Here is a 12,015-nt window from a genome sequence, read left to right as displayed (position 1 = left end):
ACCCGCTAAGGCCACGCCCCCATGTAACTGGAAAAGAAAGGGTAGAAGCCGGTGACGCACAGGCGTAGTGCCTATCAGTGAAGCGCTGAGGCAGTGAAAATTGTTTACTTCCCTTTCGCCTTCTGAGCGGGCTGCTCACGCCACCAATCAGGCACCGCGGAGGATGGATTGCGCACGCGCAGTGGGAGTAGCGAGTTGGCGGGCAGGCGAGCGGTAGGTAGCTACGGCCGCCGGAGGCAGGAGGCTCCTGGGTCACGGGAACGAATAGCCATGCCGCGAGAGATCATCACCTTGCAGCTAGGCCAGTGCGGCAACCAGAGTGAGAGCCGGGCCCGGAATCCAGATGCCCCCTCCACCAGCCCATCTCCTGGGGATCCACCCACTCCTCCCTCAGACGCAGGCATCTCCCCTCCTCCCAGGCGGGGGTGGGACCCCCCACCATACCCTAGACTCAGGTGTCCTGCCTCCTCTCTTCCCGTGATGTGAACATACTCCTCCCTAAATCCAGGTATCCCCCCCGCCTTCCTGGTAGCAACCCTCCCCCAGACCCAGGGGTCATGACTTCTAGCACTTGGTATGCCAGGCAGGACCCAGGCCACCTACTGATGACAAGCGGACACTATTCCCTCCAGGATGTTGGTATCCAGTCCCCTCCCTCCCCCCCCCCCAATCTTCTGGGTTTAAACACCTCCTACGCCTCAGACCCAGGCTTTCTGTCCCCACCTCCATACAGTTGGGTTCGAATTCTGGAAACAGCTCTGCGCTGAGCACGGCATCAGCCCGGAGGGCATCGTGGAGGAATTTGCCACTGAGGGCACAGACCGAAAGGACGTCTTTTTCTACCAGGTGCCCCCTAGAGTACTGGGCCTGGGAACTAGTGGGAGTGCAGGGCATGGTTCGGGCACAGGAAAGCCGAGAGTGCCATTCAGGGGACTGGAAGGACAAAGGAGCCTGGCCTGTAATAGAAAGGAACTAAAGCCATGGGGGGAGGGGCATTAAAGGACAAGGGCTTTGGGACTTGGGTAGGTCATGGGTGACAAAGGGTCACTTCTTTTCACTGTGACAGGCAGATGATGAACACTACATCCCAAGGGCTGTGCTGCTGGACCTGGAGCCCCGAGTGATCCACTCCATTCTCAACTCTCCCTATGCCAAACTCTACAATCCTGAGAACATCTACCTGTCTGAACATGGTGGAGGGGCTGGTAACAACTGGGCCAGTGGCTTCTCACAGGTGCCCAGCCCAGGCTGGCCAAAGACCATGCTTTCTGTTTCCAGGAATCAGTGATATCCCCAAGCTAGAAAGTTTCTAGTTGTGTCTTTGAATGGGGAGAGAATCATGTTATTTCCCTGAGAGAAAATTCAGTGGCAGTGTTCCATGGTGGAAAGATCTTAGATTTACAGTCAAATAATATGTCCAAATCCTGGATCTTCCATTTAATTTCTTTGTGACCTTGGTCAAGTCATCTGCTTTAGGTCTGTTGAGTGTCTTGGACAAGGTGATTTAAAAGGACTATTCTAGTTCCTAACCTATCATCCCAAGCAATAATTTTCTCTGCCATAGCAAAGGGAAATAAGTGGTGATGCCAAGAGAAGGTTGGTTACTGTGGAAAGTTCTGTGTCTTAAATGAGTTATATACAAATTGCATGCTAGCTTCATTTTGGCTCAGTAGTGGAAGCTCTTACTGGAATTGGGCCATAGTCTCTAAGGAAGACATGTGTCTGAGGGAATAACTATGTTGTAAAAAGAAAGTGTGTGTATGTGTGTGGGGGTCGGGGTGGGGCGGCAGCTTGGTGGTGAAGTGGATAAAGCACTGGCCCTAGATTCAGGAGGACCTGAGTTCAAAACCAGTCTCAGACACTTGACACTTATTAGCTGTGTGACCCTGGGCAAGTCACTTAACCCTCATTGCCCTGCAAAAAAAAAAAGTGGGGGTGGACACTCTGTGGCAAAGTCCTTTGACCTAACTCATTTCTATACAGGGGGAAAAGATTCATGAAGACATCTTCGACATCATAGACCGGGAGGCAGATGGCAGTGACAGCCTGGAGGTGAGAGAGCCTGTGATTCGGGGAAACAAGGAAATGAGAGTGGACCATTTTCTATGGCATCAATAGTTAAAACTCCAGCCTACTAAGTATTTGCTCTGGGTTATAAACTTTATTCACATAGACATGGGGCTAGAAAGTGGGCTATGTTCCTCCTTTTCTGAGATCCCTAAGTTGTACTAATTGGGGATAAGGGGTGAGGCTTTGGCAGGTATGAGAAGTTTTGCTCTGTGGAAGCTAATAATGGATTCTTTTCTCTACCCACTAGGGCTTTGTCCTGTGTCATTCTATTGCTGGGGGAACAGGCTCTGGCCTGGGTTCTTACCTTCTAGAGAGACTAAATGACAGGTAAGTGTGTGTATATGTGATAGGAAAGGGAGGGAGATCCTGGGCTAATTCTTATCCACTTCCCAAAAGAAAACCACTGATCTCTTGAGTAATGATGGGAGCGAAGACAAGATGATGCCTTTGACTATATGTTAACCTTTTGGGGAGAAGAAAATAAATATCTCTCCCCTCCCCTGGCAGAAAAGGTAGACAGACTTACAACCAGGAGCTTGGTTATACTAATGGGTCATTGTACCAAGAAGAGGGTCTAGGGAATGGAATCAAGAGGTTGGCTTATTCTCTTTTCCTGAGCTCCTTCGTTCATCCCTACTCTCCAAAATCGATTATCATTCACACCATTGGACCCAGACAGCTGGGGGAGTGGTAGGAAGAGACAGGTAGGGGATCACCTTTGTTCATAGTGATTTCCCCTCCCAGCGCCTCCTTTTTCTACTTGCCTCCTCCTTACAGATATCCCAAGAAGCTGGTGCAGACGTATTCAGTATTTCCCAACCAAGATGAGATGAGTGATGTTGTTGTACAACCATATAATTCACTGCTTACCCTCAAGCGGCTGACACAAAATGCAGATTGTGTGGTAAGCTCTGGCCCAGGAAAGAAGTCTGGGATCAATCAGCAAGCATTTACTAATCAAGTACACTAGTAAGGTACTGGGAACACAAAGACAAAAGTGAAACAAACCCTGCCCTCAAAGGCATCAGGAGAGAAAATATACATAAATGAATTTATGAAGTAAATACAACCTAAAGTTTAGGAGGAGACCACTCCCATCTTTGGGGGGAGGGGACCTAAGAGTTTCAAGGGACACATGAGATTCATTGAGTTAGAGGGAAGGTGGAAGTGCATTCTAGGCATAGGGCGCAGCTAGTGCAAAGGAACAGAGATGGGAGATAAGAGTGTAGCATGACATTGTCAGTTTGGACAGTAGAGTTAGAGGAGGGGATTGGTATATAAGTCTGGAAAGATACACTGGGGTCAGCTTGTGAAGGGCTTTAAAAGATATTTTGTTTTAGAGGCAGTAGAGAGCCATTAGAATTTTTTGAGTAGGAGAGGGATGCGGTTAGACTTTATTTTTTAACCTGTCCTATGTGTTCATAAGTGTGGGAACTCCCAGGGAGGAACTTCCTCTACCAAAAAAAATTCCTTGAACTCTCTAAGCAACTCAGAGAGTTTCTTGGGACACTGAGAGCAAGTATTCAGCCAGTTTGTAGTAGAAGCAGAACTTGAATCCAGGTATTTGACAGACACTGAGGCTAACTCTCAATTCCCTATGCCGACTGGCTCTTAGGATCAAGCTTGTACTTAAGGAAAATTACTTTGAAAGCTATGTGGAAGATGGGTTGAAAGGGGGAGAGGGCAGAAGGAGGGACACTAATTAGGAGGCTATTGCCCTAAGCCATGCAAAAAGGTGATGAGGGTCTGAACTAGGATGTTGACCATACAAATAGAGAAAAGGAAACAGTCAAGAGAGCTTGTAGCTGTAGAAATGATAAGGCTTAGCAGCTGATTTGATTTGTGGGGGGAGGTCGAGGAGACAATAAGGCCAAAGTTGTAAATCTGGAAGGATAGTGGTGCCCTTGGCAGACAGGAAAGTTTAGAAGCGGGGTGAATTTGGAGGTAAAGATAGGCTCTGTTTTGAACATGTTGAGTTTGAGATACCTACAAGACATCAAGTTTGAAATATCTAATAGACAATTGAGATAAATGACTGGAGCTCAGGAGAAAGACTAGAGCTGGATATACAAAAGTCTTAGTGCAGCTTTAAGAGCTTAGGTTTAGAACAGTCTATGCAAAGAGTGGGATAGACAAACAAATAGGGAGAAATAAAAGGATTATCTTGCTGAAGTCCTAGGGGAGGGCCTGATTGAGTTTGGATAAAGTAAATTTGTAGTGGATCCAGTCAGCTTGGTTGCCGGATTCCCTTCACCTCCATTCAGCACCACATGAGGAGGACTACAAGGCAAATGGTAATAGTAATCCATCCCACAGCTTGGGTTTGACCAGGTCTGAGCATCTATAGAAAAGGGGCCAAGGGATTTATGAATAGAGGACAGTGTGAAGTTTAACTGGTTAATTATAAGGTTTCTATTGAGAAGGGGAGAGAATGAGGGTAGTACAGGGTTAATAGCCTGGGTCCTACTCCAAAATCAAGACATTTCCACTCTCTGGGCCAGATCTCCCCTCTCCTTCCCCAAATGCTATGTCTTATTCTCTGATAGGCCTTGGTGTGTTTTGTAGCTTTGGGATTCTTGGGGAATTCATCCCAGGACCCCCAGCCTCGGGCAGAGCTCTCTGACAATGCATTCTATGATAATTTAGGGAGATTAAGCTCTTGGCCCATTTTCCTGGCAGTGGGACTTTGCTTCTCTCCTCAGGTGGTGCTGGACAATACAGCTTTGAATCGGATCGCTACTGACAGACTGCACATCCAGAATCCATCCTTCTCCCAGATCAACCAGCTGGTAAACCCCTCCAGTGCATCTCCTTTGTTTTAGTCTCTCCATGCTGTGGGATGGTCCTAGGGAAAGGGACGATCCTCTTTTGTGGACTGTGGCTAATGGTGTGTCTCTTCCCAAACAGGTATCAACCATCATGTCAGCCAGTACCACCACCTTGCGCTACCCTGGCTACATGAATAATGATCTCATCGGCCTCATCGCCTCCCTTATTCCCACACCAAGGCTCCACTTCCTCATGACTGGATATACCCCCCTCACCACTGACCAGTCGGTAAGCAGCTGCCTTAAGTCCTGCCCCCCTTCCACTCCCAAACCCACCCTCTTCATAGCTCTTCCAGGGTTATCGCTTGCTAGGTAGAGTCTGGTCAGGTCTAACCCCTGCTTTTTCCCTGCATGCTGCCCCAGGACCCTGTCCCAGGGAGCAGACCCCAGAGGTTTGGGGCAGAAAGACTGGTCCAAAGTGTGCCTCTCTTTTTCTGTCTCTGCAAGCAGCTGACTTGTACTAAAGAGTTTCCTGATTCCTTTCTCAGTTTTGAGTCTGAGATTTAGGTTTTTGCTGGCCTGAAGAGAAATGAATCCCTGACCTCTCCCAAGTCTCCCCTCATGTTTTACTAAGGGCCATATAGGTTTAGTGCGTGGCCACCTCAGCAGCTTTTCTCTTTTCTCACCTCTCTCAACATGTAGCCAGTACAGGGGCAGCTAGGTGGCACAGTGGATAACACCTGACACTTACTTGACACCTGGCCAAACCCAAACTGTGGGATGGATTACTATTACCATTTGCTTTGTAGTCCTACTCATGTGGTGCTGAATGGAGGTGAAAGAAAACCGGCAACCAAGCTGTGTGACCCTGGGCAAGTCACTTAACCCTCATTGCCCAGGGGGTAGGGTAACAAAAACATATAGCCAGTACAGATTGAAAGCTAGAGAAAGTGAAGTCCTTCAGACTGTTCTTCCATCTCTGGAATGTGAATCCTGGGCTAGATATAAAGAAGTGTATCTATTCTACAGGGTGGGCCAAAAGTCACAAAGTCACAAAAGGGTTTCAATATTTTAAAACTCCTTTATTTGTTGTTTTAAATTTATAATACCATAGCAATAAATACAGTATGTATAGAATATATATTATCTGTATTCGTAGAGAAAGGGGGGGGGAATAAAAAATAATGTTCAAAGTTATTAAAATATCAGACCCTTCGTGACTTTTGACCCACTCTGTAGTATTCAGCTAGGGCTAGGGAGCATTCCCAAAGCAACTACACTACTCCTGGTCAGCTCTGTTAGTGTGGGCCTCTCGTCACTTTGTGTGTAGATCTTTGTGTGTATCTAGGCAGTGCACAGCCATTGTCATGTCCCCTTATAATTGACCTCTTCAGGTGGCCAGTGTGAGGAAGACAACAGTGCTGGATGTGATGCGTCGGCTGCTGCAGCCTAAGAATGTAATGGTATCCACAGGCAGGGATCGCCAGACCAACCACTGCTACATTGCCATCCTCAACATTATCCAGGGAGAGGTGGACCCTACCCAGGTAGGTAATTCCCCTACCTAACACTTGCTACTGCTAAGGGAGAGTCTCTGGACCTTCAGGCCAGCAACTAAATGTACTTTTCCCATGCCCTCATTCTCCCCTACCCATGCCCTAGGTCCACAAGAGCTTGCAAAGGATCCGAGAACGAAAGTTGGCCAATTTCATCCCCTGGGGCCCAGCAAGCATCCAGGTGGCACTGTCTCGGAAGTCACCCTATCTGCCATCTGCCCACCGAGTCAGTGGACTCATGATGGCCAACCACACTAGCATCTCCTCTGTGAGTGATCGAACCCTTTCTTATCCCCTTCTTCACTGTTACTACATTCTTTTCTACAACTTTTTACAGACCCTCATAGGTTACCATACCTCTGGCTTTTTGTACATTGAGTGGGAATAGAAGGTCAACACCAGTCATTATGGTTCCCCCAAGCCACAGTGCCACTAAATTCTCTGTGATTTGTCTTCTTCATTTCTCTCTTCCTAACTCATAGCTGTTTGAGAGAACGTGCCGCCAGTATGATAAACTGCGGAAGCGGGAGGCCTTCCTGGAGCAGTTCCGCAAGGAGGACATCTTCAAGGAGAACTTCGATGAGCTGGACACATCGAGGGAGATTGTGCAGCAGCTCATTGATGAATATCATGCCGCCACCAGGCCCGACTACATCTCCTGGGGGACCCAGGAACAGTGACCTCCTCACTACTCCAAGGACAATGGCCTTTATTTACTTGCCTTACTGCTGTGCCTCTATGATAGCCTACCTGGCCATCTTTCTGCCCCAAGGGCTCTGAGAATGAAGCATAGGAGAAGCATCCCTGATTTCATTCATTTACTACAGTGTGTTCACACACACACACACACACACACACAGGGCAACAGCCCACTGCTCAGGCTTACTACTATCCCTCTGATGAGACTTTATCTCTAATAAAGCACTGGATGTAAGAGCTAGCAAAAGTCTGTGGACTGTGGATGATGTACCCACATCCCTTCTTATTCCTGTTGGAGGAGGTTGGGTGGAGTAGTTGAGGGACAAGGTCCTCCCTCATTCCAGTTTTCCCAACTCTGGGTTTGCAAACTAAGATGGCTCCCTCTTCACCGTGGCTCCCCTGTCCCTAAATGCTGCTCCAGACCTAAGAAGAGGGCCAGCCCAAGAGACACTTAAGTCTGCCTCTCTGGTTCAGTCCCTCTTCACATTCCAGGCTGCCTCGCTTCAGTATGGGAAGGCCATGTTGCCTCAGCTTTCCACCCCCACAACAAGGCTTAGGCCACATTGCTTTACTAATAGTATTGGGACCTGGTCAGGTGATGGGCTCGGAGCAAGCATATTGTAGGTCAGAACCAGGGATCAGATGAGAAGGTCAGGAGTCAGAAGGAAGAGAACACAGGGAGGTTAACAGTCAAGACAACTAGGTCAGAATATGCAAGAGTTTCCAGGAAGGAGATGCCCCCAAGGACTATAAGCAAAGCTGGCGGGCTCTCCCATGTTGACTCTACTCTGAGTAGCTCTTGTCTGCTCTCATTGGGGAGATGTGCAGGTATTTTTAAGATCCAGAGCCTTCCACTGATGGCATTTCCAGACAGCAGGATTCTGCTCATCAGTGAGGTGCTGTACAACCTCCCTCACTGTCTATAAGTGGATGAGAACAGCTTTATAAGCCCCATGTGATTCTGGGCCTCTAGTCCTAGAGAATGGGGAGGAAACAAAATATGTTCTTGGAACCTCCAAGGGCTTTAGGAGCTCTATTGTGGAAATTTATTTTGATTTGGGGACCCTACCTTTAGGCTGAGATTAGAAAGCCTTAGGCCCTCAGGGTCTCTTCTGTGTGGGAAGTGCTGGCGCCCCTCCCCCTCTGCTTCAACTGAGCCAAAAAGCCCCATGGGCTGTACAAGATGCCAGGTCAGACAGCTGGGGGGAAAAAAGCCCCCAGCTCCCTCTGAGCAGAGCTATCGGAAAGAACCCAGATAGCCTGTGCTGAGGCACGGGATGCTTGAGCATCCCCCTAGCCCCAGCCCTGGCTGGTGGATTAGCTTGGTGTGTGGGTACAAAAAGCCCCAAGATTTGAGTGGAGAAAAGAAAGATATATATATATGACCTGGGGGTTAGACTTAGATGGGGCTGAGAAGAGGACTGGGGGCTGCTGAAAAGACAGCAAAGGTTGGAGAAGACAGGGGGCTACAAGGATGCAGGAGAAGACGAGGACTAGGAGCAGAGAAAAGAGAGGCCGAAGGGCAGACTGATGGAGCAGACAGACAGACAGAAAGTCGGTAAGAGAGAAACACGGGTTCAGCGGTGGCAGGAGAGGAAAGTTAGAAGCAGGGGGATTTACAAAGTGAAAGGGGCTCGGAGTTAGAATACAGGCAAGAGGCGGCTAAGGCCCTTATTGTATTAAAGAAGGTCCAGGTGCAGCAGGTGGGAAAGAGATGCACCGCAATGCATTCAGGTTCTACATTTTATTTCCCTGTATTCTTAATTTTCAATAGTATCTCATAAATAAACTCTGCTTTGATTATTTAATTAAGAGGCTTCTTAATATTTTGCTTATCAATTTGGGAGTGGAGCAGTGTGGTGGAACTTTATAAACGGCCCACATTAAACTAACAGCAGTCGGCTAAACAGTCAAAAGTCCCAGATTAAGTACCCCAGTCAGATTAGCCCCCAAATTAGCGACTAGTCATTCAAAATATTTTCACACTGAGAGGAACATATGGATATGACCCTCCACTGAGATGGAAAGTGCCCCCCTTCGGCCTAGTGATCTGATCTCAAAGTCTTAAAGCCCCCTATTTCCCTCTCTCTCTGTTTTTCTCTAGAGAGAGGCAATAACGGGAAGCTACTATCCCCCTTTCTAAATATAGGCATATCAACTTAAAAATTGCTTCATAGGGTCTGCACCGAGACATTATGTAGATATGATAAATTGTTGCTGAAACATGAAATTTTGCAAAATAACCTATGGCTGAACCCCTGAGGTTGGGGCACTCTGACCCAGGAGAGAGACTTATCGCTGAACATCCCAGGAGAAAGATTTATTGCTGAACCCAATTACCGCATTTTGCTCAAATTAGATGTCTGTAAAAAGTATAAAAACTGCTTGATTTCTAATCCCAGTGTGTCACACCTCCTGGTTGTCCCAGTGAGTGTGGTACACCTTTCTTTTGAAAGAAATAAAATCAATGCTTCGGCCTCCTTTCTCCTCGAGTCTCTATTACAGGGGTCAGTGGGTGTACTTCCCATCCCACTCAACACTATCTACTATGTGCTTGGAAACCACAGTATTTGAAGTGTGTTGTACTGCTGAACTGGGCCCAATGAGCTATGCTTCAAGTAAGGGCCATGACCCTGCGTAGAAACTCTAGTGTCAGCCAGGGATAACCCCACCAGGTGTCAAGTGTGGGAAGAACACTGGGTACCATTGCAGGAACTGGTCAGTGGCAGCTCCAGTGACTCAGCCAACCCTCAACTAAAATCTACCTCACGCCACCCAAGGGAGCAGTGATTAGTAGCTTCTCTTACTGTCCTTTCTGTTGCCTCACCCACCACCTTTAGGGCTGACAAAGATCAAAGCTGGAAAATAAGAGTGGGCGGAACTCCTAGTGTCCTGGTTGGCAAAGAGCTCAGAATGTGGGGATAGAACATTCACCCCATGAAGGGGTTCTGATTAATGTGAGATTGGCAACTACATCCCAGGACTCTTACTGCTTGAGTAGTGAGTAAAGATTTCCTTTTTCTGCTGTTCTAAAAGTTAAACTTGAAAATTATCCACCTGCTTTGTATTAACAGGCCCGTGGCTAGAGAAGGAGCTTTTCCCTTGTAGGATTAGTGGCCAGAAAGGTGGGAAATTGAAGATATTAGTTCCAGTTAAATTGCAGGCTCTGGCTGGTGGAGAGAAGGAAGCTGACCACTATGGTCTTTAGTTTTCCACTCCTCCCCCCCCCCCCCCCCCCCCCCCCCCCCGCAAAAAAACAAAAACCAAACCCTTTGATTGTCTCTGATGCTCAAGCCAGGGTGAAGGGGGAGAGAATTTTGGAATCCCCTGAGGGGAAGTGTTTGTCAGATAACAGTCTCATTAAGGTGATTACATTATGACAATAAACACCTGTGCCCCTTTTTAGTTCTTCCTTTCAACTTGGTTCCTCTCTACCTCTAAAAAAAAAAGTATTTCATAAGGTGTACTATCTTTGAGAGGGAGAAAATCTAGGTGATTTAAAAACAAACCCCCAAATCTCATTTTTTAAAAAGTAACCAATTAACCCCAGTTAGAAATGGGAATACAGGAAAAAAAAAAGATTATCACACCTGAAAGAAAAAAGAATTGATAAAACTAGGAGCTGTTTTTTTTTTTTAAAAACAACTAAAATGCTGTTAGTCTGCTTTTGTAAAAAAAGGAAAAAAGGTTAAAACATTGGCACTATCAAATATGAAAAAAATCACAGCAAATAAAGGAAATTATCGAGTGTTTTTATATGCCAACAAAACTAAAAACATGAAATGGATTAAGTATTTACAAAAATAAAAAACACTCAGATAACCAGAACAAAAAGAATTTAACTCATTATCAGAAAAAGAAATGGAACAAGCCATAAATGAACTCCCACAGAAAAAAACCCAAGATCAAATTAGTCTAAAGTGAATTGTATCAAATGTTCAAAAGAATTCCATTTTTACATAAGCTTTGTAAAAATTAGATAGGAAGGGATACTATCAAATTCCTTTAATGAAATAGATATTGCCTTAATACCTAAACCAGAATGGTTTGTGGCTAAACCAAAGCATCAAAAGAAAACTAGACCAAAATCAACAATGAGTATTGATACAAAAATAGTGAAAAACACATGAGCAACAACATATTTAAAAGAGCATATACACTCTGACCAGATGGGCTTATACTAGAAATGCAAGGTTTGGTTCAATACTATGAAAACTACAGATGTAACAGACTTTTAAAAACAAAAAGATACAGAAAGGCTTTTTGACAAAATAGAGCACCTATTTAATATAGCACCCACTCTAGGCAACTTCCCTGACTCACACTTGAACTGGAAGGTTGGGAACCCCAGAGATTAGCTGACTACTTCTCTACTAGAGGGATAACCTGAGTTGAGGTTTTCTAATATTCTAGATAGGCGCTCAGGAACCCCATCTGGTGTGGTCCACATTATCAGTCAGCCAGACTTAATTAGCTTTTAGCCAGCAGTATTTACTAAACCAGTATAATGAGAATAGTTGGTACAAACCCAATCCCCTCTAAAGCCTGGGACAGCCTCTCCCACAAATACATAGAATCCAGGGAAAAGTGGGCTGAAGTTTTGAGTTCCCGTCTGGCAAAAAGGTAACAGCTGCTAATTATTGAAAATAACTTTTCAGGGGGCAGCTAGGTAGTACAGTGGATAAAGCACCAGCCCTGGATTCAGGAGGATCTGAGTTCAAATCCGACCTCAGACACTTGACATTTACTAGCTGTGTGACCCTGAGCAAGTCACTTAGCCCTCATTGCCCCACCCCCACCCCCCCAAAAAAAAAGAATAGAGGGAAAATAACTTTTCTTTGTGGAACTTCATTCATATTGCTTGTAGGTATAACTCTGCTGAGCTCCAAAGGTCAATGAGGGGCAGTTCATGACATCAGAGG

General features: G+C 46.2%; 1 protein-coding gene across 1 annotated transcript; it reads left to right on the top strand.

Annotated features, from left to right (window-relative positions):
• The first annotated feature begins 96 nt into the window (after positions 1-96).
• Positions 97-7,334, top strand: LOC122753322 (tubulin gamma-1 chain). Its single transcript, XM_044000685.1, has 11 exons — positions 97-319; positions 734-846; positions 1,067-1,234; positions 1,984-2,052; positions 2,318-2,397; positions 2,848-2,974; positions 4,773-4,859; positions 4,978-5,127; positions 6,233-6,385; positions 6,501-6,662; positions 6,877-7,334. Exons 1-11 carry the CDS (start codon positions 271-273, stop codon positions 7,072-7,074), a joined length of 1,356 nt encoding a protein of 451 aa, XP_043856620.1. The 5' UTR covers positions 97-270; the 3' UTR covers positions 7,075-7,334.
• Positions 7,335-12,015: the final 4,681 nt, after the last annotated feature.

Source organism: Dromiciops gliroides, chromosome 4 (assembly GCF_019393635.1).
Source record: "Dromiciops gliroides isolate mDroGli1 chromosome 4, mDroGli1.pri, whole genome shotgun sequence".
NCBI classification, from domain to species: domain Eukaryota; kingdom Metazoa; phylum Chordata; class Mammalia; order Microbiotheria; family Microbiotheriidae; genus Dromiciops; species Dromiciops gliroides.
This window is presented reverse-complemented; position numbering and strand designations above follow the sequence as displayed.